Source organism: Pagrus major, chromosome 23, assembly GCF_040436345.1.
Source record: "Pagrus major chromosome 23, Pma_NU_1.0".
Classification (NCBI taxonomy): domain Eukaryota; kingdom Metazoa; phylum Chordata; class Actinopteri; order Spariformes; family Sparidae; genus Pagrus; species Pagrus major.
The window spans coordinates 1,964,456-1,989,419 of record NC_133237.1 but is presented as its reverse complement, the minus strand read 5'-3'; the positions used below and the strand labels follow the sequence as shown (position 1 = coordinate 1,989,419).

General features: G+C 41.8%; 1 protein-coding gene across 2 annotated transcripts in view; it reads left to right on the top strand.

Annotated features, from left to right (window-relative positions):
- The window catches only part of LOC141019795 (syntaxin-binding protein 4), a 72,853-nt gene that overhangs the window by 34,939 nt on the left and 12,950 nt on the right, over positions 1 to 24,964 (top strand). For both annotated transcript variants that reach the window (XM_073494801.1, XM_073494800.1), the window contains exons 9-12: positions 1,818 to 1,924; positions 3,279 to 3,420; positions 3,942 to 4,014; positions 13,547 to 13,635. In XM_073494801.1, the coding sequence (XP_073350902.1) occupies positions 1,818 to 1,924; positions 3,279 to 3,420; positions 3,942 to 4,014; positions 13,547 to 13,635 (411 nt within the window). The remainder of the gene's footprint in view (positions 1 to 1,817; positions 1,925 to 3,278; positions 3,421 to 3,941; positions 4,015 to 13,546; positions 13,636 to 24,964) is intronic.

The window sequence follows — 24,964 nt, the reverse complement described above, 5'->3', positions numbered from 1 at the left end:
ACGTCCTGCTAAACCACAGCCATCCAGGTGAAATACAAGCATGAAAAATAGCCTTTGCCAGCACAGACCAGCATAACATCTGCAGCATTGTGTTGAAGAGGTGGGAGCCTCTGAGCCTCTGCAGGATGTAGAATCAGCTGTAACCCTTCTTGTAGCGAGCCTCTGCGTTTCCAGCCCACTGTGGTCTGTTGCACTGCGATTTATATATAGGAGCAATCCAATCTCAACATCCTCCCACCGAATGGATACAGGGGTCAGAGGAGGCTTAAGTCGTCTATCAGCTTCTTCGTTTGCTTATGTTCATTTCCAGATGGTTGACTTTGCAACAGAAGACCCACAAAATCATCCACCAGACCTTTTGTATTTCAGTTTTTGTTGTCCATTGATACTACCCACAGTGGTAGAGTGGTCAGAGAACTTCTACAGGTGGCATGACTGAGGTGAAGAGTTAGCTGGAAGGTGGAGACAATCGTCCTCATGTTGCTTAGTAGCCATAAGGGGGCAAAGCCCCTTTTAAACAGGACAGATAGGTTTGTATGTGCAATGGATTAGTTAGGAGGATGATCTTTAGTGGCTACATTTACCAGTGGAGATAATCAATGGACAACAGTCTGGGTCACCACATGATCTTTTCTCTTTGGTGAAGCGTCATGAGCATCAACATGTTCTTAACTTCCCAATGCCTGCCCTAAGTTTAAGCTCTGCTTACTGTGAGCTGGCAAGTTTCATTAAGTGTTTGCTTGAGACTAATGTCATGCTGTAAATGTCCTGCCCTTATCATACTTAAAACACAAACTTTTCTACACTTGACAAATGCAACATGCAACATTGTCTGGGCTGTCATTGGCCTATGCTTCCAAATATTTATTAATGCTAGCGGCAAGGCTTTTGGGTTGACAGTGGTGGTGCTCAGTCTACCACTTTGGTCTAGACTGAAATATCTCAAGAACTATTAGATGTATTGCCATGAAATGTAAGACAATTTTTGGTACAATCATACATTCAGCATGTTATCATTGTGGTCATGTTAGCATGCTGATGTTTAGCTCAAAGCATCACTCTCTCTAACTGCAGCCTCACAGAGCTGCAAGCATGACTATAGACTCTTAGTCTTGTTCCTTCACTTGTTCCTTAAACATCCATCATTATCACAATTATCAGAACTTACACTAATCCTAATTAAAATAGTTGTTTCTGAGGTTTTGGAGTTACTTAAGGCTTTAAATGAAGCTCAACTTTCCCACAGTTTCTAATGATGATAATAATAGCATTATTCCATCACCCCAGACTGGAGTAGCCATTAGCCGAGCAACATTCTAATGTCTGAATGCCTACAAAATAAATGTTAACGCAACATAACACATGGCAAAACTTTTAGCTTCTATGTTTGAAGTTGAGTCACGGACAGCCAGGTTTGATCCCTTCTTGAGCTTGTACAGTAATTGGTCATTGTTGATAATGCAGTTTGTAGTAAACACTTCCCCAAGCTTGTGCAGTTACCAGAGTAGTCCATGAGTAAAATACATACACTCCTGAGCGGAGTCCAAATGTAGTTTAATTTAATGGGGAGAGATCAGTGGAAACACACTTACCACACAACTTCCTGCTGTGAAAAGTTACTGATTGTGATAATCCTTGGCCATGTGCGAAGATGCCTGAAAATGATATTCTCACACACAACCAGCCCAGTGAGAATACAGTGTAAATCAAGAACATTCACAAATTGTATGTAACAGAATGAGCCATTATGGAAAATTCTGAACCAATGTGGTTCTTCATCTCAGCATGACTAAAAGCTCTCTCTCCTTATCGTGTAGGATGGACGTCTGAGGCCTGGAGATCAGCTCATTGCCATTAACAAGGAGTCCTTGATAGGTGTGACCCACGAGGAGGCCAAAAGCATGCTGAACAAAGTCAAATTCAGGTGGGTGGTGCATATAGATCTAAATAGCTAATTCAGTAACTCAAATAGAATAAACTCTGAATCTCTGAGGAGACTGTGATGTTCTTCATGAGAACATCGCAATTTTTAAGGTTTTTGGTTGACTCTTGACTAGGGCTGGGCGATATGGAAAAAAATCACAATATTTTTTTTCATATCAGTCTATAGATATACAGTATATCACGATTTAAATCAAATCAATATTACTGTTAAGCTTCTTCACTTTTTACTAGTGAGATGTGAAGATATAAGGTTAATTTTGGTTTAAATACGGCACGGTGCTATTGTCATTATCACTGGCTGTTCATATTGTCTGTCAAAACATGGATAGAATGAGTTCTATCGACCCTATTTAAATGGGCCCAGAAATGTCATCATCTGTTATCAATCATTATCACTCAGAAGGAGTTAAGAGGCCATACTACAAAGAAAATTTGATTTGCACAATCCTCCACATCACCAGAATTGGTCATTCAATTTGTTGATGAAGGTTCTCAGTCATCCAGGTCATGGTAATTCTGTATCGTAGTGCTGTATCGTAGGCAACTGGACTTCAATTTCTTGAAGACGTTTCACCTCTCATTCAAGAGGCTTCTTCAGACTCCTGCTGTCCACTTACATCTGAAGGAGAAATATCATTCCTTTGAGGACAACAATGGAAACATCTTGGCCAGAGAAGACAGATGGTTTGAAAGAGGAGTAAAAGAATCCATATATGTCAAACTGGAACAACCATCTTTGAACAGAGGAGGTGAATTACGACATTACTTATCACCCACCTACAATGCAGTACTGAGCTCCCTCTCCAGACAGCTAAACAACCATTCACACCTGGGCTCACCTAGCCCTAGCGACCCACATGAAGGCCGGTTGGGTCAACGACTCACAAGTGGCCCCAATGACTCTGAAACTCAGAGCTCACAAGTGTCCTTAACGACTCTGTAAGGACACTCCCACACAGAGTTTAAAAGCCTGCAACTCCCCTCCAGTTAGTTAGAACTGAAGAAGCCTCTTAGGTGAGAGGTGAAACGTCTTCAAGAAACTGAAACACACCCAGTTGCCTACGATACAGCACTTAGTCATTCAATTTGTTGAATGTATATTTTTGATCTGGCAGATTTGGTCACATTTTCAGAAGACCTATAATAAATTAATTATTGAACCAAACTTCATGAATATTTTTGTCACAAAATAGTATGTGTTCCACTCATCACAGAAAAATAAGTTGTAGAAATCATTGGAACTGAAAACTGCATGATATACATGTTCATTACAAGTGCATGTAATATTTTGACCATGACCTATGACACTGTATTTGTATTTATTATGGCTCCAGCCAAGACAGTGCAGTGGAGATAGCCTTCATCCCAGGCAAAGGACTTTTTCCAAGCAGCACTTCTCTGCACAATGGGATCCAGCGGGCTGCCAGTAACAACTACAACTCCGGACGTTTAAAAGTCCACATCAGATCACCTGAGGTCAGTTATGCTTTGTTTTAGGCATTAAAAACATACCCAATATGTCAAGGTTTTTTGGACATTATGTCAGAAGTTCTTTTAACATATAATCAGTTAATTTTTAAAATGGAATTTAAATTGCTTTTAATCCTGAAATTCCATATCAAACGTTTAAAATGTTTTATTTTTACTTTAATTAATTAACTGTAAATTGAATTAATATATTAATAACAGGTTAATTAGATTGTCTTATTTCACAAAGTAAAAGTGTAAAACTATTTTGGTGGCACTGTCCAGCCTCCACATTGATCTCCATTCTTTAATGTGCAGCTGTTGGAGAATGATTTTTTTTATTTTCCAGTAGAATAGCAGTTCACTATTATCTCAAAGATCTCTGTGACCTCCTGCAAATCAGACCTGTCCCACCAAAGCAACTACAAAACCTTACCTTTGGACACCTAAAAACTGGACAGTGTTAATATTATCATTTAGTTTGTGTGTCAGCAATTATACACTGTTTTATTTGTTTTTTCCCCTCTCAGATATGTGCTGAAGAGCCAGCCCCAGTGCCCTCATCTTCTCCTGACATCTGCCCACCAGACATTCATATTTCAGGTAGAATACCTCCCTTAACACACTCTCTTAATGTCTTTTGCTTTTCCTCTGTCTGCTGAGACCTGTGTAGATGTGCACAGTGGTATTGGTAGTACTAACAATTACAGTGACTCATTTTATTCATAGTAAACAATAAAGCCTAATATAACTTAGGACAACTATCTTTGGCAATAGTCTGCTTGTGTTAGTGTCAATAAAATCCATGAGGAGACCTAAAGCAACAATCACTGCATCCTACAAGTTTTCAGTGTGTAAGCAAAATTGTGTCATAGGCTGATATATCAGTGAGCCACCCAGTATTGCACAGGGTGACATGTTCCGTCATTAGCATGAACACACACACACACACACACACACACACACACACACACACACACACACTGATTTCTACAGCTCTCATGTTTCTGTGATGGAATGAGTGGAACACAAACTACTTTGTCACAACAAACACTAATAAAGTTTGGTTCAGTAATGAATTTATTATAGGTCTTCTGAAAATGTGACCAAATCTGCTGGATCAAAAATATGCATACAGTAATTCTAATATTTGGTTAAATGTCTCTTGGCCATTTTCACCTCAGTTAGGTGCTTTTGATAGCCATCCACAAGCTTCTGGTAGTCCTCTGGCTGAATTTTTAACAACTCCTCTTGACAGAAACAGTGAAATTCAACTAAAGTTGTTGGCTTCCTGGCACAGACTTGTTTCTTCAGCACAGTCCACATGTTCTCGATGAGGTTCAAGTTTGGACTTTGGGAAGACCATTCCAGAACCTCAATTCTAGCCTGATTCAGCCATTCCTTTACCACTTTAATGTATGTTTGGGATCATTGTCCTGTTGGAACACCCAACTGCACCCAAGACCCAATCTTCTGCTGATGATTTTAGGTTTTCCTAAAGAATTTGGAGATAATCCTCCTTCTTCATTATTCCATTTACTTTCTTTAGAGCACCAGATCCACTGGCAGCAAAACAGCCCCACAGCATAATACATCCACCACCATGCCTGACAGGAGGTATGGTGTTCTTGGAGTGAAAGGCCTCACCTTCTCTCCTCCAAACATATTGCTGCTCATTGTGGCCAAACAACTCAGTTTTTATTTAATCAGTTTTCCTCCAGAAGGTTCTTTCTTTGTCCAGTTGATCAGCAGCAAACTTCAGTCGAGCTGACACTGACACCTGTCTTCCAGCAGCTTCTAATTCATTGCAGACTTGCTTTTTGGTGGTTTTTGGTTGACTCTTGACCATCCTGATCAGTTTTCTCTCAGCAGCAGGTGATAGTTTGTGTTTTCTGATCCTGGCAGTGACACAACTGTGCCATGCACGTTATACATACCAACAGTTGTTTGCACAGTTGATCTTAGGACCTGTAACTGCTTTAAAATGGCTCCAAGTGACTTTCCTGACTTGGTCAAATCAATAATGTGCTCTTTCAGGTCAGTGCTGAGCTCCTTAGACTTTCCCATTGTAGTGTTTGTGGCTGAGTCTAATACTGCTTTTCCACCAAATTTAGCGGGTCTACACAGGTTTTTTAAACGTATGGTACACCAGCTAAAAATCGCCTATCGACCTTATTCCCACTTTTCGCATGCAAGGTCTGGGGGATATTGGGAAAATGGACAATAGGCCCTTCAGATAAAAACTGTGATTTTTATCTGAAGCGTTACGTTGTACGTCACTGACATCAGGTCATGAATGTGCCGGAAACAGTTGTAACAGAAGAAAAAACAACAATAGACCCATTGTGAAAGAAACGTCTGTAAAACAGTGGATACATTCTTTTGAGCATCACAACCCCTTCACTATCATAATTTGAGCCATTTGGTCCAATAACATTTGGAAAGTCTAAATTATTTTATCCCCATTCAAATTAGCCGAGCGCTAAACCGGAAGTTAGCCAGCTTGGTCAATGATTTAGGTATTTTCATCTCCGGGAAGTCGAGCTTTTTTGGCTTCAAACCACCACTGAGCAGCTGTCACAGGAATGAAAAGGGCTCCACCTCCAACACTGTGTCCAGTAATAAAACGTCCTTGAATAGACCACATCCCAAATTCCTTCCTTATTTACGCACCACCACTGGATGTTGATAACGCACCACTACTTTGCACGGCATAATTTAGCGTGTTCACCAGGTCTTACGTTTAGATCAAAGCTGAGCCGAGGTGATAAAAACCTGTGTCTACTGCAGAGTCAACTGACCCAAGCGTAAATGCAGAGTTTAACATTCCCATTGCACACAAAAGCCCGATCTTAGCGAGTTTAATGGGATTTTCGACCAGTGGAAATAGGGGTGCAATGGGTGTACCAAAAGCCCTATTAAAATGGACCCAGAAAAGTCATCAGAATCACTCATCACTCTTTACCATCATTGTCCACCCCTCTCTCTATCATTCTATTTACCTGTATAATAGAGTTTTACAATGCAGTTATGCCATAAAAATACTCTTCCAAGGACTATTAAACACCTGCCAAATCATAGTTGAAATTTTTAGTAGTTTGTCCTAGGAGTCCCTGAAATCAGACACACATAAGATAAACCTAGCTCATCTCAAAATGAAAATCAGGGAACATGTGCTCTCTTACGGAGATTGGGGATTAGGGGGGGAGAGGAGAGGATGAGATTTAACAGAAACCACAGCACAGTAGGGGACCTGAAAGTTCAAAGGAATGTGATTGTGAAAAAGTTGTATCTTAACAGTGAATGTAGCTCATTATTGTTCAGTTTTCAGCACTGGTGTGTATTGGAAAGAGAATAAAAGACAGACTTAACTAGCAAAAACAAAAAACAGTCAGGGAGAAGAAGACAGCCAGAAACTACATGACAGTTAACTGTCGTGATGGATCAGATAATTTATCCTTGGTGTTTCTGAAAATCATGAGCCTATGCTGATACAGTAGCAGCATATAAATGTCTTACAGATTATAAGAGACATACTTTTTCCCCAATTTCTGCCTGCTTCCTACACACAGCTTTTCCACTCTTGTCCTTATCTCATAATGATAATAAGAGGAAGACAGTAAATGCTGCCTGACTGAAACCAGGAATAATAATAATTATAACGGTTAGAAACAGGCAGCTAAAGTTAATGTGGGTTGGAGCTTCTACTCTCAGGCAGAGATATGAAATATGAGGATATCAAGCTGGATTACTTAATTGCAAAAGAAAAAACTGACAAATGGTCTTTATCTGAGATATACCAACATTCCTTGTATAGGGATGTTGCTACAACATTTTATATTTCTGATTTTGTATTTTCAAAAACTACATACTGTAGTATATTGTATGTAATAGTATACCGAATTTCGTGATATCGCTATAAAAATCGTTGCAATACCGTCATGTGACTGTGGCGATATCTAATATAGCATGTGATTATTTTGCTTGTAAAGCTCGTGGATCTAACAAGGGAAATCAGCATAAATGCATTTTACTATCTCCCCTTGTCATTGCATTGCTCTGTTTGAACAGCAGAGGGCGCAATTATACTGCTCAAGAAGACTTCTCATAAGACCCTCCCCACTCTGCCTCTGATTGGCTGGCTTCATTTGTTGCTGCAAGGGTGTCTCTAGGCTAGTTAGGAGTTAGTTAGCAAACAGGGCCGGCTGCCGCCGGCTTCCCTGCAGACTGCACACTGCAGCTGCAACAGCCAGTCATTGGTCTGTTTACTGGCGTGGAAACTGGCTCACAATCCCCCATCAACACCAGACAACCACTGAACGTGTAGTTAGGAAATAATAACTTGTCAGTTATGCTGACAGAGATTTTCGGGCCTGATAGCCTGCTGGACAACAAGAGGGAGGAAGTTTGGTGAGACCCTGTGGCCGAATGCGTGTTCTCGACTGTTCTCCTGTGTCACATCCCACTGGGTGCCCTGGCTGTCCCGCTGCACAACCAGAGAGAGGGAGGGATTGCTACTGGCGGCCGTATTGTTTTGCAGTCATAAATAGTCCAATCATTCATTGCCAAAGACCGAATTAATTTAATTCATTATTTCAATGCCCCAGTTACGGGGAACATACGAGTCCACCATATTAATATACCATATTATTTAAGTATTTAAGTATTCTGTGTCCATTATAAAATGACATGTCAGAACATTTTATAATTAGATCTTTAAAAATGTTAACTTTGAATTTTTGGATGTGTAAATTATGATTTGTTATGTTATCATCTCGTTGCTGCTGTCTAGTGTTTCGGAGGCTTGAACTGGCTCAGACCATGTTGCACAGGGCGCTTAAAGTAATTTAATCAACATAACAAAATATATCTGATTAAAGTGTCCTGATAGTGTCAGTTCAGGTCAGGGATTTCCTGTTGACAGTCAGTGTGTTAATAAAAAATACGGTAAATGTCATACCTCAGTTGTACCTCATATTGTTAGATTAACTAAAATGGGCACATTAATAACAGGTGTTGCATATTTTCCTGGGGTCCAGCTCACATGAAAATAACATACTTCTGCTGAAGAACCTAAAGACTTAAAACACTAAAAAAAACAGTCAGTTTGCAGTAAAAGAGTGTTTGATGATAAAACAGAAAGATGGTAAAACAGACCAGCAGCTCTAATGTCGAGGGTCGTCCACGGGTCCCAGCTCAAAGCCAACCCGACAGCCTGTCCCAATCCTATTGGGTTGGATTACCCGAGTCAAGGTTATTTCCTAGGTGCTGTGACCACTTAGCTCCCTGTCAGGCTCTTATTGGTTAAGCCAGTTGCTAGCCATGACAGATGTCAGCAGTTTGTGGTGAGGTGAGCAGATACAAATACTGCTTTATATCATTTCTTACAAAAGAAATACATTGATTCTTGACAAACTATTTCTGTATTATATGGGAAATGTTGGGTCGCTGTAAATAAATTAATCAAGGAGTATGGTTTGGACCTGCTCAATTCGGAAAGTGTCATGAGATTACTTTTGTGAATTGGCACTATACAAATAAAGATTGATTGATTGATTGATTTTCAATATCATGAGAAGCAAGGGTAAAGACTTGTTCTTTTTATGTCAATTTATTTAACATATATTACCTGTTTTTATACATTTAATACAACAGTCGATACATAAGTGAAACAATAAAAAGATTAACATATGGCAGTTCATAAAATAATAATCAAAATATCAGTTGAAAACAGATAAATAGCTAAAACGTTTTTTAAAGACAAAGAATTACAATGAATTAAAAAATAAATAATAAAGATATAAAATATGAAAATATATTAAACAAAATAAAGTAAATACAAGAGATTGTTTGCATTTGTGCCTTTGAACTTTTTATTCCCCATTCATTCTCTTAGATGTCCTCTTGTGTGTCCTCTCTTCCACATCTGTCTTTATGGTTTCTGCAATTATAGAATGCCGGAATACGCCCTTTGCTGAAACATTTCGTGGAAAAGGTTGTTGCACTTCATTTTTTTTTTTGTTTTTAATGACGTGTGCCAGACTAAGATGTCTATGTTGTGGGTACTCTGTGTTTCTGTGGCACGTTGAACTTTGCTTTCATCTCGTCAAACTATATCTAATTGTTGTCCTCAAAGAGAGACAGCAAGCTATGGCCTTAGCTAGCCATGTTTAAGGTCCCATGTCACTTTTAGCAGGGCTGAAGTGTTCACTGGCCAAGTTGGTGAAAAAGAAGGCTACACTAGTAAGATGCACAGGTATTTATGTACTTCATGCCAGACAACATCAGTGTTTTTCACATAGAATTAATAGTTTATTCTAAAGGAATAGCATAAGAAAATCTAACTCTTTGAGGGCAGTAATTCACTTTGTAACCAGAGCAGAGCTCCACTGAACATGTCATTTGGTTGTTGTAATAGACGTCTGGCATATCATTGGTACTTTGCTCTTGTTCATTTCGAAACATTAAAGGTGATTTACCTTTGTTTAAAACCAGAGATGCAACCAAATTGACCAAAAAGTGATCAAATTTTAAAGGCATGGCATTGATTGTCCAAGATCTGATAGAAACATGATGGTATTATCTGCATACAATGTGATAGATGCTCCATGTCCCCTGTCTTATTACCACAAATTGAAGGGTGTGATCCTCTTGTTATTGCCAGTGGTTCCATGGCTGTTACAAGAAGTGAAGTTAAAATTGGTGAGCTTTGTCTCAAACCATGAAAGAGCTTAAATGGTGTGATAATTCTGCAGATGAATCAGGAGACAGAAGTTCAACCCATCTAGGAAAGTAACCACCAACCCCAAAGCACCTAAGCACCTTCAGTAGCAGTAGTCACTTGTGAGGACAGTTTTTGACTCTGTCAAATGCCTTCTCTGCATCAATTACAAGATGCCACTGTCAGGAGACCCTTCACATACTGTACATGGACTATATTAAGTAAGTCCCTGGTCTAATAGCCAATGATCTTTGAGTAGTAAAGTTTCATTAAATTAGTTATTCCTGCTTCTGCTTGGCACCTATGCTTTAACTTAAGCCTCCTCAGCCCACTGATGACATTGGGTCATACACACATATAGACATTTGCACACTCATCTGCTTGAGTCGGCTGACCTTCCCCTTAAGCAGTATTCAGACCAAATCAGGCGTTTGGGTGATTAGTTTAGGGAACTGGGAGAGTATCATCATTTGGTCTGTGTACTCCACCTGGATAGTGCCCAATTTCCTGCTCTTGGCTTGGGAGCAACAATTTTTCCAGAGAGGATTTCTCCATCGACAACAGACAAACAAACTTCTCCTCCCCTGCTTATGCAGTCTCCTGGCAGCAGGATGCTGGCACCAGGCAACATAATAGAAATGCGAAGCAATTTGGCAGACCAATAGTTGTTTGTGCATGTGTCTTGTTTTATCCTATACTGTATGACAGAATCTGTTTCACCCTGACAGAGAATGTGTCATATCAACCAGTGCTTATAAGAAATCATGAAAAACTTCCATTATAAGTATTATAGTAATTGGCTATATTTAAAGTATCACTTTAAAGATTTAGTCTAAATGGCTTGAACAACAATACTGTTGATCAGACAGTCTGATCACCGGCTTATGCGATTAACCACCTCAGCTTGACTTTTGGTTGCATTTTTTCAAAAGTTGATTTTGTTTTGACTTTTAACTGCTCCTGGGACCCCCCTGCAGTCCACACCGTCACAGTCTAAATACCCTACCCAAGACTATAGCAGGGTAATAGCTTTATCGCCACAACACTGTTCCGAAGTGTCTGGTCTGACCTGTCCTAAAGCACAGCAGGGGGAAAGGTCATTGACAGTCTTCAATCCTGTTAGGGAGATAAATCTAGCTGTCAACTTATATAACTACCTATTTGCATGCAACTATTATCTCTATTATCTGAGGTCTTACTATTTTTTTATTATAATTTCAGAGACTATCTGTGTTTATCTGACATGTCTTTAAAAACAAAAATTCTTCCACAAATAATTTACATATTTCCACAATCACAGAGTTATTGACAAGGATGTCTTGTTTTTTGCTTTGTTTTGTTTTTTGTTTTTTTTGTGGTTGTTGTTTCTTCTTGGTAATAGGCTAATGGTAGCAAGGGAGAACCATGAAGAGAAGCAGCTCCAACCAGTCATTAACAGAACAGAACATATTTATCTCGAGGGGAGTCACTGTAGGAAACAAGACTATAGGGGGTAAATTCCATTTCTTAATGTGCACAAAAAATTTGGAGTTAAATAATACACAAAAAGAAAGACAAGGAAAGCACTCCCATTTTAACTATTTAATATTGACACAGACGTTTAAGGCAAGCAGCCCTTCTTCATTGTAAAATCTTTCTATTTTTGGACCATTTATTACCTTAAGCACCCAGTATTTAGGTCTTAATGTGAGTTGAGCATGCTGTGCCTTATTTTTTACAAGTTGTGTGCGTGTTGTGCCCAAATTCTACACCATCAATGGTCAGGTTACACCAAAACACTGAGTAAAAAATAACAGCTTTGAGGTCCATCTGAGTGTAAATTTAAAGCAGATAACTGTGTGTGATATTGAAGTTACACTTGCATACAGACATACCCACACACTTCAGTCACACATTTTGCCCACTTTTTACATCCAAGAATAGGGGCAAAATTCATACTTGTACCCTCAGTGTATGTGTCCAAGTGTATTCGGACTACACAATATGATTAAAATACATTCAAACATTATGATTGCGGCCTGACTCACAGTTATTGGAAATGATCATTTTTGCATCACAATTTCTATTTGAATTGTTAGAATCATGAGGATGTTGGGGTCTGTACCAAACAAACATGTTTTCTTATAGCTGGAGAACCATATTTGTAGGCCAGGACATCTCAGCAGTGCTACAGAACTTCATTAGAATCTGTTTGTCACACATTTTGCAGCCTGTGAGATTTGGATATTGCACTTGGCCATAATGCCATTTTGATAATATTTCTATTAATTGTGCGGCCCTAATTCACATAATCCCTTCCTTTTTCCTTGTCTTTGTGTGACCTCACTGTTGAAGTCATTTGTGCACTACTTTTGTTTTGACACTCCCAAATGATTCTACAACCACAGATCTTTTGTACACATTTATAAACATTCTCATGCAGAGTTTTATTCATGGGTCTGCAAAATATTATATAACCACAGGGTTTGATATTATGTCTAAACATCATTTCACAAACTTAAAATCTTATTTTGGAGCACTTGGAACACTTGGCACAAAATAGTCACAATCACAATCACAGTATTGGCTTATCCCTAAATAAATACATTAAATTGTAGCAGATGAGTTTGATACGTCATATTTTGTTTCCTTACTTCAAGTGGAATAATGTAAATACTCCTAATTGATGTATTTTTCTGCTAGAATGACAGCAAATTGTATAATAAGGAGCGGTATATGGGTCTAACCAGTGTCTAGAGCACGCCTGTTGTCACGACAGCAGGGCTGTCAGTCATCACCACCAGTTAGGGGTGGTTTGTGGGGGGGGGATGCAAATCCTTTGGGTGGTATGAGGAGGAGGTGGAGGGTAGTCAGTGAAATCAGCTCATCTAGTAACAGGGTGCGCAGACTCACAGACGAAAGGTTCCCATTGCCACAACAAGCAGACTCACAAATCTGGGACAGACAAACTCATCAAATTAATATTATGCATTGGCTGTCTGCCCTCCCCTCTCTCACTGTTTTCCCTCACTCTCATCTATATAATCATCCACCTTTCTCCACTCCCCTCTTTTTAATCATCTGCTTTTGATCCTTCCACCCAAACACACTCATACACACACTCACACACACCTCCCTTAACACCACAACACTTCCACCAAATCCGCTGAGAATATTTGTCCATCCACTCTGATATTACAGATTATCCAATGATATTTCTCCTCCTGTTGTTTACTAGGAGTACTGTTGACTCGTACACTCTCTTCATTCTGTTTAAAGGCCCATAGCCTATCTACTTACATTTTTTCTACATGGGATTGTTTTTCTCATACAATTGGTCAGTGTTTTCCCCCGTTGTCTCAGACAAAAATCAACCATATTTCTCCTTTTTCTTCTTATTTTCTCCACCCTCCTTTTTCTTTATCCTTTCTCCAGGTACAACCAGCCAGAGGTCGCCAGTGGGGGCCAAACCTAAGATCACACTGGACCCATACATACGCCTCAAATCAGACAAGTTAGACTTGGTGAGTCCGGTCCTGTGGTCAGAGAAGTTTTTCAGAGTCATTCTGCTAAATATATAATGACCAAAAGCTGACGTGTTTCCTTCCGTGATTTATATCAAAACCTTTACATGATTGCTCATCCATCAACTGTAGATCAAAAGGTAAAAGTAACACTTATAAATCATATTTTAATTGATTTATTGGATTTTGTCACGGTGGTTATAAAATAAAGTCTAAACAAGGAATAAAATTTACAATACAGATAAATAATCAAATTTGATCATTTGTGCCATCAGTACTCCAATACAACCATGACTGAAGCAGCCCTATCAATTGTATGTCATCTCATAGTAACACACAGAACATACATTTACACATTTACACCTAATGAGTAGGGATGCAATGATATACCTGAATTTCCCGATATCACGATTCAAAAATGTTGCAATACCGTCGCGGGACTGTGACGATATATTCCAACATATCACGTGGCTATTTTGCTCATGAACCTCATGGATCTAACAAGAGAAATCAGTATAAATGCATTTTACTGTTTCTCCTTGTCATTGTATTGGTCTGTTTAAACAGCAGAGGCCACAATCATACTGCTCAAGAAGTGTCTCCCCGCCCCACTCAGCCTCTGATTGGTTGGCTTTGTTGGTTGCTTTCTTGACTCAAACTGTTGCTCTTTGCTGTGAGTGCCTCTAGGCTTGTTAGGTGGAGCAAACAGGCTGGCTGTCCGCAGGATGGGCTGCTGCCGGGCTGCCCTGCCGCTGCTCCGCCACCCAGCATGTCTGCTTCACCTAAAGAGCCCAGAGACACTACAACTGTGACAGCCAAAGTGATGGTGTGTTTACCAATGGGGAAACTACAGCTCACAATCTACTGCGTCAGCTGTACCACCGGCTGTTTGTTTTTACGGACCAACCATGAGAAAAACACAATGCCAGACCATCAACACCAGACAACCACTGAACATACAGTTAGGAAATAATAACGCGTCAGTTATGCTGAAAGAGATTTTCGTGGCCCTGGTCATCTGCTCAACAACAGGGAGGTAGATTTTAGTATTTTAGTATTGTTACATCCCTACTAGTGAGTGTAACATAAGCTGCTGTAGGTATGTCCTAAAACAGTTTTAAATTCAAGTTAATTCTTACATGAATTAAAAGAAATGAAAAAAACACAATATAAACCTGGCTGTAAAATGTTAAAGAGGTGCAGCATGGGTTGAGCAAGGGAGAGCTGAATGAAGCCCGTTTGATTGTGGGACCATTTTGTTTATTTGAGTTACTCGTGCAAGTTTGACCCTGGGGTTCATCTGCCTCAAACAGACAGAATGCCTTTCTGTACATTAGCTGTAGAGCAACAACCAGCAACAAGGGTGTGTGTGTGTTTGTGTTCGGTTTAGCCTCTGACTCCAGTAAAATTCCATAACTTCTGTTATCGCCCTGTGTCTTTTCCTTTTCCCATCTCCTCTCTGTATGTTTTATGAAGTAAAGCATACTTCCCTCCATTCAGCAGTCAGATTAGAGAATTACAGTATATTACATTGAATTTGGGCACCTCTGAACTTGCTTCTGCAGAGGTGGAGAAGTGTGAAGATAAGTCTTTGTAATCCCAGTTCATAACAAACTCTTGCTCTCCTCGACTCTCCTGGCTCTGCTCAGGCGAGCTCCTCCAGAGCTTGCCTGCTCTACCAGCTGTCTGCCAGTTAAGGCGAACAGAGTGGCTCTTTAGTCCCAAACACTGGCGTCTGTCCCTCTGCTCTGGTTTCGTAGTTCATTTAACTGCACACCAAGTCATATTATGTGTCTAATATTTGCAATACAATTTCTCCAAAAGGCACCTACACCACAAACACTGCAGGGAGATTAAAATCAGTGACTGGAATTAGCTGAGGTGAAGCTCAGCAAACACTGTCACTGAAAGCGGCCACACCCCTGAATGTGCATTTTAACAAGGGGTTTTAACAAGGGGTTTTGTCAAGAGATTGACTGGCTTTTAGAGCTAGCCTCAATTGGCCATTTTAAGGAACTTCACTTTATGGTACTTCCATGTTGCTGTGGAGATTCTCAGTCATCGAACATGGTAATTCTAAGTGCTGTATCGTAGGCAACTGGACGTGTTTCAGTTTCTTGAAGACGTTTCACCTCTCATCCAAGAGGCTTCTTCAGTTCTAACTAACTGGAGGGGAGTTGCAGGCTTTTAAAATATGTGTGGGAGTGTCCTTACAGAGTCATTAAGGACACGTGTGAGCTCGTTAGGGCCACTTGTGGGTCGTTGACCCAACCAGCTTTCATGTGGGTTGCTAGGGCTAGGTGAGGCCAGGTGTGAATGGTCGTTAAGCTATCTGGGGAGGGAGCTCAGTACTGCATTGTAGGTGGGTGATAAGTAATGTCGTAGTCCACCTCCTCTGTTCAAAGACGGTCGTTCCAGTTTGAGGTAGATGGACTTCTTTGACTGTGCAGTACACATTGAAGAAGACAGAAGCCTCAACATTGAGATGTACAGAAAACCTACACACACAGATACATACTTGCTGTTCGACTCTCATTGGGCTGAGACCGTGCCCACTAAGTCAGAGGGGAAGGAGAAGGAACAGAGGCACATCAGGGGAGCACTTAAAACCTGTGGTTACCCAAACTGGACCTTTTGTCAAAAGATCCAGAGCAGACAAAGAGGAGGAGAAGAAAAAAACGTAACAACATCGTTATTCCTTGTCGGGGGACAAGTATCTTCAATAAACATCATATCCCAGTTCACTTCAAACTTACTAACATGCTGAGGCAGAAACTTGTCCATCCTAAGGACAAAACACCCAGGCACAAGCAGAGTAATGTAATTTATGCTGTTCTGTGCAGCCAGGACTGCATAGATTTGTACATTGGGGAGACAAAACAACCTCTCCATAAACGAATGGCACAACACAGAAGGGCCAACTCCTCAGGTCAAGACTCTGCTGTCCAGTTACATCTGAAGGAGAAAAATTATTCCTTTGAGGACAACAATGTAAACATCTTGGCCAGAGAAGACAGATGGTTTGAAAGAGGAAAGAGATGCCTGGGGAGGCATTAACAGCCTCCCCAGTTTCAGTTATTCATCCACTCCTGATCAATTGGTTACCCACTACAACGATGGCCTTCATTCCCTGTTGAATTCACTTGCTCCTGTTAAAACTCGGACTGTCATTCACCAACTCTGCTCCCTGGTTCACACCCCATCTATGTCAACTCAAAGCCAAGGGACGTCAACTAGAGCGGCTCTTCAAAAAACCGGACTCTCTGTTCACAAACAAATGTACCATACCCACATCCTTCTCTACAAAGACACCCTCTCCACAGTTAAATCACAATATTATGCAGGTCTAATCAGTGCTGCTGATGGGAACACTCGAGCCCTGTTCTCAGTGCTCAACAACACACTGCGCCCTCCGACCTCACTTCCTCCACATTTTCATTCCTCAGATCACTGCAATTCCCTAATGTCATTCTTCAATGATAAAATACTCAGGATTCACCAGCAACTGACCCCTCAAACCCCCTGCATTCCATCCCCTCCAGTTTTCCACGCCCCCTTCTCTCAAACGTTCTCCAGCTTACAACTGCCCACTGCTGCTGACATTTCGGACCTCATTCAGAAATCTAAAACATCTACCTGTCAACTTGACCCCCTGCCTACTTCCTTAGTCACTGCCTGTCTCCCCTCCTTGTTACCCCTGATAACTGCCATCATTCACTCCTCCCTCACTTCTGGTTCTGTACCATCCACTCTTAAATCTGCTGCTGTTACACCTATACTCAAGAAACCTGGTTCAGACCCCAGTGACTTCAACAACCTACGACCGATCTCTAACCTACCATTTCTCTCCAAGATTCTGGAAAAAGCAGTGGCTTCACAAGTACACGCACATCTCCATAACAATAACCTTTACGAACAGTTCCGAACTGTTCCAGTCTGGATTCCGCCCACATCACAGCACAGAAACAGCCCTCCTCAAAATCACTAATGACCTCCTGATGGCAGCTGACTCCGGATTATTATCCATCCTCATCCTCCTCGATCTGAGTGCGGCTTTTGACACCATCTCCCACACCACCCTCCTTGACAGATTAACATCTATTGGTATCTCCGACACACCCCTGGACTGGTTTAAATCTTATCTTTCCGGCTGCACTCAGTTCTTCCAGTTGAAAACCTTCACATCCCAACCATCTCCCCTCTCCTCTGGTGTTCCCCAAGGCTCTGTACTTGGCCCCATCCTGTTCATCATCTATCTCCTCCCCCTTGGACAGATCTTCCGTAAATTCAGCATCCACTTCCACTGTTATGCGGACGACACCCAGCTCTACCTTTCTTCCAAACCCACCTCCACCTTCCCGCCCTCCTCCCTCTGTGACTGTTTACAAGAAATCAAAACCTGGTTCTCTTCCAATTTCCTGAAACTCAACAGTGATAAAACCGAGGTTCTCCTCATTGGTTCCAAATCCACTTTCACTAACACTCCAAGTTTCACCGTCCCCATCGACAACTCCTCTGTTTGCCCCTCCCTACAGGTTAAGAGTCTGGGTGTCGTCCTTGACAGTACTCTCTCATTTCAAACCCACATCAATAACATTACCCGGTCAGCCTATTACCATCTACACAACATCAACTGCCTCCGTCCATCCCTTACTCCCAACTCCACTGCCATCCTGGTCCACACTCTGGTCACATCCCGCCTATTGCACTATTGCAACTCCCTTCTCTTTGGTCTCCCCCACAAGGTCATCCATAAACTCCAATTGGTTCAGAACTCTGCCGCCCGCATCATCACCAGGATCCCATCCATCAATCACATCACACCTGTTCTGCAACAGCTTCACTGGCTTCCGATCAAATTCCGCATGGACTTCAAAATTTTGCTCCACACCTTCAAGGCCATCCATAACCTCTCTCCCCCATACCTCTCTGACCTCCTCCACATCAACACCCCTTCCCGGACACTCAGATCCGCATCATCTATCAGCCTCATTGTGCCTCCTGCCCGTCTGTCCACCATGGGGGCCAGAGCCTTCAGCCGCTCTGCCCCCCGTCTCTGGAACTCCCTCCCCCCAAGCATCAGGAACATTGACTCATTCTCCACCTTCAAATCCCATCTGAAAACCCACCTTTTTAAACAGGCCTACTCCCTCTAACTCTCTTTAACGACTCTGTAAGGACACTCCCACACAGAGTTTAAAAGCCTGCAACTCCCCTCCAGTTAGTTAGAACTGAAGAAGCCTCGTGGATGAGAGGTGAAAAGTCTTCACGTCCAGTTGCCTACGATACAGCACTAAGAATTGAGGTTGCCACCTTGTCGGTCATTATTGCAAAGGCTTTTGCTGTGTTAAGTTTCGATTGGCCAACAATTATTAGTGTGTTTTACCCAGCTAAGCGGCACCGGTAGTGTGGAGTCTGTTCCCAGAAGTAACAAAGTAAAGACGTGTTCCGAAGCCATTCCTGGCCTGGTTATTGTCTCCTGCATGATACACCACAAATGGCGACGAGGATATTGACTGAATACCACTGCGTAAATGGGGTGTAAGAGTCACCGTACACTGGTCGTACTCGAGAAAATCTGAGTTTGTTTTTTTTTTGCGGAGGAACCAGGCAAGAGTTGGACTAGCAGTTAGCATCGAAAAAATCTGCCATGGCTGTGCCAGTCGGTCGTGTGGATGAATACAATGACGCGAAGGAGGATTTTGAGTCATATCTGGAACGTCTGGTGCAGTGGATGTTGGCAAATGAAATCAAGGATGAAAAGAAGGTGTGCGTGTTTCTCTCAGTGATTGGGGCTGATGCTTATAAGCTGCTGAAGAATCTAGTGTTGCCGACAGTACCGAGTACTATGCAGTATCCTGATCTGGTGAAAGCACTGAGTACGCATTACAAGCTGGCACCGATTTGTAATCACGGAACGATTTCGTTTCCAGAAGCGTAACCAGAAAGAGAGTGAAACTGTCTCTGATTATGTGGTGGCTTTGAGGCAGCTGTCTGAAAAGGATCTGACCTTCCCAAAGGCTTGTGAGATTGCAGTGGCAATGGAACTGGCGTCAAAGAAATCAATTGAGTTTTCTGGACACAGTGAGCCTCATCAGGTAAATGCCCTGTCAAGTGCTAATGCTTTTTCTGAGAAGGGGAGGAAAGGACAGTTTAGACGAGAAAATAATAGTAAAGCACAAAGCAAAGGCCAAAAGGGAGTAAAAAACTATTTTGGGACACAACAGACATGCTATCGATGTGAGGGAAGACAGTCAGCACTTGACTGCAGATTTAAAAATGAAAAGTGTCATACCTGCTCCAAAATTGGACACATAGCCCGTGCATGTAGAAAGGGAAAAGCCATGTCTCAAACTCAGTATGTGGAAGCTGAAGGAAATACATCCAGAGGGGATGAAGAGACTGAACTTTTTGGAGTGTATGCAGTATACTCCACCTCAAGCTGTGAAAAGGGGTACACAGTTGATGTCGCACTGGGTGATAAGAGCACAACAATGCTACTGGATACAGGGTCAGCTGTGTCAGTGGTATCTGAGGATTACTACCAGAAAAATCTGAACCATTTCCTTTTAAAACCAGCCCCCAGGTTAAAGCTGAAATCATAATCAGGCCAAAGTATCACTGTTCGAGGATGCATCATGAAACACAGCAAGTCACCCTACCTCTTGTCATTGTGAAGGGAAGTAGACCAGCTCTGATTGGTAGGAACTGGCTAAAGGAACTACACCTGAACTGGAAACAGATTTTCACAGTACACAGGGTGCTTACACAGGCAGAGTGGACCCCAGGAGTCAACGAGGTGTTACAGCGCCACCAGGCAGTGTTCTCTGAGAACCCAGGCTGCATAAAGGGTTTTAAAGCCAAAATCTGCATAAAACCAGGCACCACACCAATCCTCTGCGAAGCTCACCCAGTTCCTTACGCATTAAAGGAAGCAGTAGAAAAGGAGCTGGACAGGTTGGAGGAAATTAAAGTGATTTCAAAAACTGAGAAGAGTGAGTGGGCCTCTCCGATAGTCACTGTGCCAAAGGCAGATAAAACAATTAGGATTTGTGGCGACTACAAGGTCAGTATCAATCAGTATATGGAAGAGCAGACATACCCACTACCTAACACAGAAGATCTGTTTGCTACTGTAGCAGGAGGAACATCATTCAGTAAGTTTGACCTTTCTCATGCCTACCAGCAGCTGCTGTTAGATGAAGAATCAGAGAACTATTTGACAGTCAACACTCATAAGGGCCTGTACAAATTTCATCCACTCAGCTATGATGTTTCCAGCACACCTGCAATTTTTCAGTCAGTTATGGACCAGATTCTACAAGGGCTGGACCATGTGACATGTTTTTTGGATGATATTTTCATCACTGCTTCATCTGAGGAGAAGCACTTAAAAAGACTGGATGAGGTGCTCACACGTCTGGAAAAACATGGTGTCCGAGTGAAACTGTCTAAATGTCAGTTTTTTCAGAGCAGTGTGGAGTATCTGGGACATCGCATTGACCGGGATGGCCTGCACCCAACTGATGAAAAGGTTGCAGCCATAAACAAAGCGCCTGAGCCAACAAATGTCACAGAGCTGAAGTCCTTCTTAGGTCTTCTTAATTACTACAGCCGTTTCCTGCAAAACTCCTCCACCATCCTCCACCCTCTACACAACCTGCTGAGAAAAGAGGCCAAGTGGGTTTGGACTTCTGAGTGTGCTAAGGCATTTGAAGACGCAAAGCAGCTATTAAAGCACAATGAGGTGTTGGTGCATTACAACACACGCTTGCCACTCCGGATTGCATGTGATGCGTCACCTTATGGAGTAGGGGCGGTAATTTCTCATGTCATGGAAAATGGAGAGGAATGGCCTGTGGCTTTTGCATCAAGGACATTAACTGAGGCTGAAAGAAAATATGCCCAAATCGAAAAGGAGGCACTTGCCATCATCTTTGGAGTAAAGAAATTCCATAAATATCTATATGGGAGGAAATTCACACTCATCACAGATCACAAACCATTGTTAACTATCCTGGGACCAAAGTCAGCTGTTCCAACTTTAGCAGCATTAAGGATGCAACGCTGGGCTCTCATCCTCATGGCATACAGCTATGATATTGAGTACAGGAGATCAGCTGATCATGCAAACGCTGATGCTTTGTCTCGCCTACCCAGAGCCTCAGTCGACAACACAGGAGAAGAGGGAGGTATTTTTTACTTCTCACACGTTGAGGAACTACCAGTGGGTGCAAAAGAGAGAGAGCCACTTAAAAGATCCTGTACTGAACAAGGTGTGGAGCTACACAATGAATGGATGGTCCAGTCATGTTCAGGACAAAACACTGCGGCCTTATTTCATACGCAGGCAGAAGTTGTCAGCGGAACAAGGCTGCGTTCTTTGGGGCCAGCGAGTCATCATACCCCCAGGTTATCAACAACGCTTACTGGAAGACCTTCATCATGTGCACCCAGGTATCTGCCGCATGAAAGCTCTCGCCCGCAGCTATATGTGGTGGCCTGGCTGTGATGGGGAAATTGAAGAGCTGGTGAAAGGTTGCTCTATCTGCCGAGCTGTTCAGAAAATGCCAGCAGTCGCACCGCTGCACCACTGTAGATGGCCAGAAAGAGTGTGGCAGAGAATTCACATTGATTTTGCTGAGAAGGATAAGCAGTATTTTCTGGTGGTCATAGATAGCCATTCAAAGTGGTTAGAAATTTTTCCCATGTCTTCCATCACCTCTCACAACACCATTGAAGTGCTGCGAAGCCTGTTCTCTGCATATGGACTGCCCGAAGAGCTGGTATCAGATAATGGTCCATAGCTGGTGTCGAGGGAGTTTACACAGTTTCTGGAGAAAAACGGTATCAAACACACTGCTGTACCTGCGTACCATCCTGCATCAAATGGAGCTGCAGAGAAGTCAGTGCAGATTTTGAAACGTGCGCTGATGAAGGATGTGTTGGAGGCGGAGGGAAAGGCTCCCTTGCCACTCAGTCACAGACTTGCAAATTTCCTGCTCATGTACCACAGTACACCCCACACCGTGACTGGACGGACACCGGCTGAGTTATTTCTGAAACGCCAGATCCGAACCCGTTTCAGTTTGCTTAAGCCCGAGCTTGCCAGACGGATTGAAGAGAAACAAGCCACACAGAAACGTCATCATGACCATGGCGGCTCATCTCTTCAATTCTTTCAGGAAGGAGAAGCTGTCCGTATCCGAAATTTCAGGGGAGGAGTAGAGAAATGGATTCAGGCAAAAGTACTTAAAAGACTGGGAACTGTTACATACCTGATACCAGAGGGTCAGAGGCAGCGCACAGTGCATGTTGACCACATGTTGCCATGGCGAGGAAATGTTGAGACACTTCCACCGAGCTTGCCCTCACCAGTGGCTGAGAATGTGCCACCAGTAACTATGGACTGTGCTTTTCCAGATGTTCTGCCCAGTACACCAGTGAAGCCAATACCACCTACAGTTCTCACTAAACTGAACAGGTTGTCGAGGTGTCATCATCACACACCGCAAACAAAAACTCACCTGAGAAACGTCGGTACCCACAGAGGGTCTGCGTACCACCTCAAAGACTGACTCTCTAAATCGCAGTATATTCAAATCTGCACAGTGAATGTAAGCTGCCAAGAGACATTTTATGTTGTTAATAGGGAGTTAATATTATGCCAAGTTGAGAAAAATTTTCAGGGGCAGTAGATTGATTTTTTTGTTGTGAGATTGAAATGCAATGTAGTTGTTGCTAATCATTGCTAAACTTACAATGGTTATTGTTATAAAAATCTAAAAGGGGAGGAATGTAATAGATTTATGTGATTTACAGATTGAGGTTGCCACCTTGTGGGTCATTATTGCAAAGGCAGTTGCTGTGTTAAGTTTCGATTGGCCAACAATTATTGGTGTGTTTTACCCAGCCAAGTGGCACCGGTAGTGTGGAGTCTGTTCCCAGAAGTAACAAAGTAAAGACGTGTTCCGAAGCCATTCCTGGCCTGGTTATTGTCTCCTGCACGATACACCACAACCAACATTCTCCCAAAAGATATGATTCACATAATTCTCATGATAATCAAACATTCAGAGAGCTCTCTGAATTCAGTATGTTTCTACACTAATTTATTCAGGTTTCTAAAGAACTCCATGAAGCAAATCTACACAGATTCTTTTCGTTCTGATTAACTCGCAACTTTTCTTTTTTTTTTTTCTTTTTTTTTTACAGTTGTAGCACTTTTTCAGTCCACCCCCGAGCGTTCTCCTCATCTAATTATTGATCTCTCTCTCGCAGTCTCTCGGTGCTTGCTCTATCACACTTGGGCTCTTCATTTGTGCACTCATATTACCCTATCAGCACATTCTCTCCCTGCTCCCTCTCTCACCCCTGCCCTTCAGCTTCACATCTCTCTGCTGATGGGCACTGTTTTCCTCTGCCTTGTTCTCTGGCTTTCTGTCTCTGCCCTCTGTACACTTTTGTGACTGTTATTCAGCTTTGATTTTAATTTTGTCCGGATCTCGCTTAGCCATAGGTTGACCCTAATCTACCAATTCATTAATGGGATTAGAGAGATAGAGAGAGTTTAAATGTTGAATACAGGCACAATTCTCTCTTGATCTGTTGGCTCCTTTGCAAAAGAGACAGAATGAGATGGATTATGGATATTTTTAGCCTTGAGAGCTACTGTAATAGGTGAGGAAATGTCACAACAGACAAAAAGCTAATGAAAGAAGACTGGAAGGCGAAAATAACAGTTTTAAAGGTTGGGCAGAGTACAATACTGGCTCATTAAATCAGAGGGTTTAACCATATTACTGCATCTCAGACTTGTTCAGGTTGTGTAAGGTTTAGACAAATGATGGCTATGACTGCTTTGTCAAGCATAGTGTGTAAAGGTCAGCCTACAATATTTAACCACTACAGTGTGTAGGTCTCTTATTGTTATTGTGTTGGTGGTTTAAATCATTCTAAAACCAGGTACTTCCAGGTAACATAAAGATAAAACCCACTTAGGGAGAATTCCTGACAAACCTGACTTGAAATGATGCCACAGATGTATATAATGAATTCAAGGATGTGAAAGTAAAATGACTTTTCATTAGTAAGCAGTAAAATATGGAAATAAAAAATCGACAGAATTAACAAAAAAGCGTGATCAAATGACCATCTAAAATTAAGGCAGAGATCACAAAAACAAATATATTCAAATTTGTATGTGTAAATATTTTAAGTTCAAACAACTTGTGATAAAGACTGTAATTTGTACTATCACAAACTGCACGGTTTGCAGAGTTAGTTCCCTTTACTAAGCGATGCAGCAATGGCACCATGCTAAAAAGTA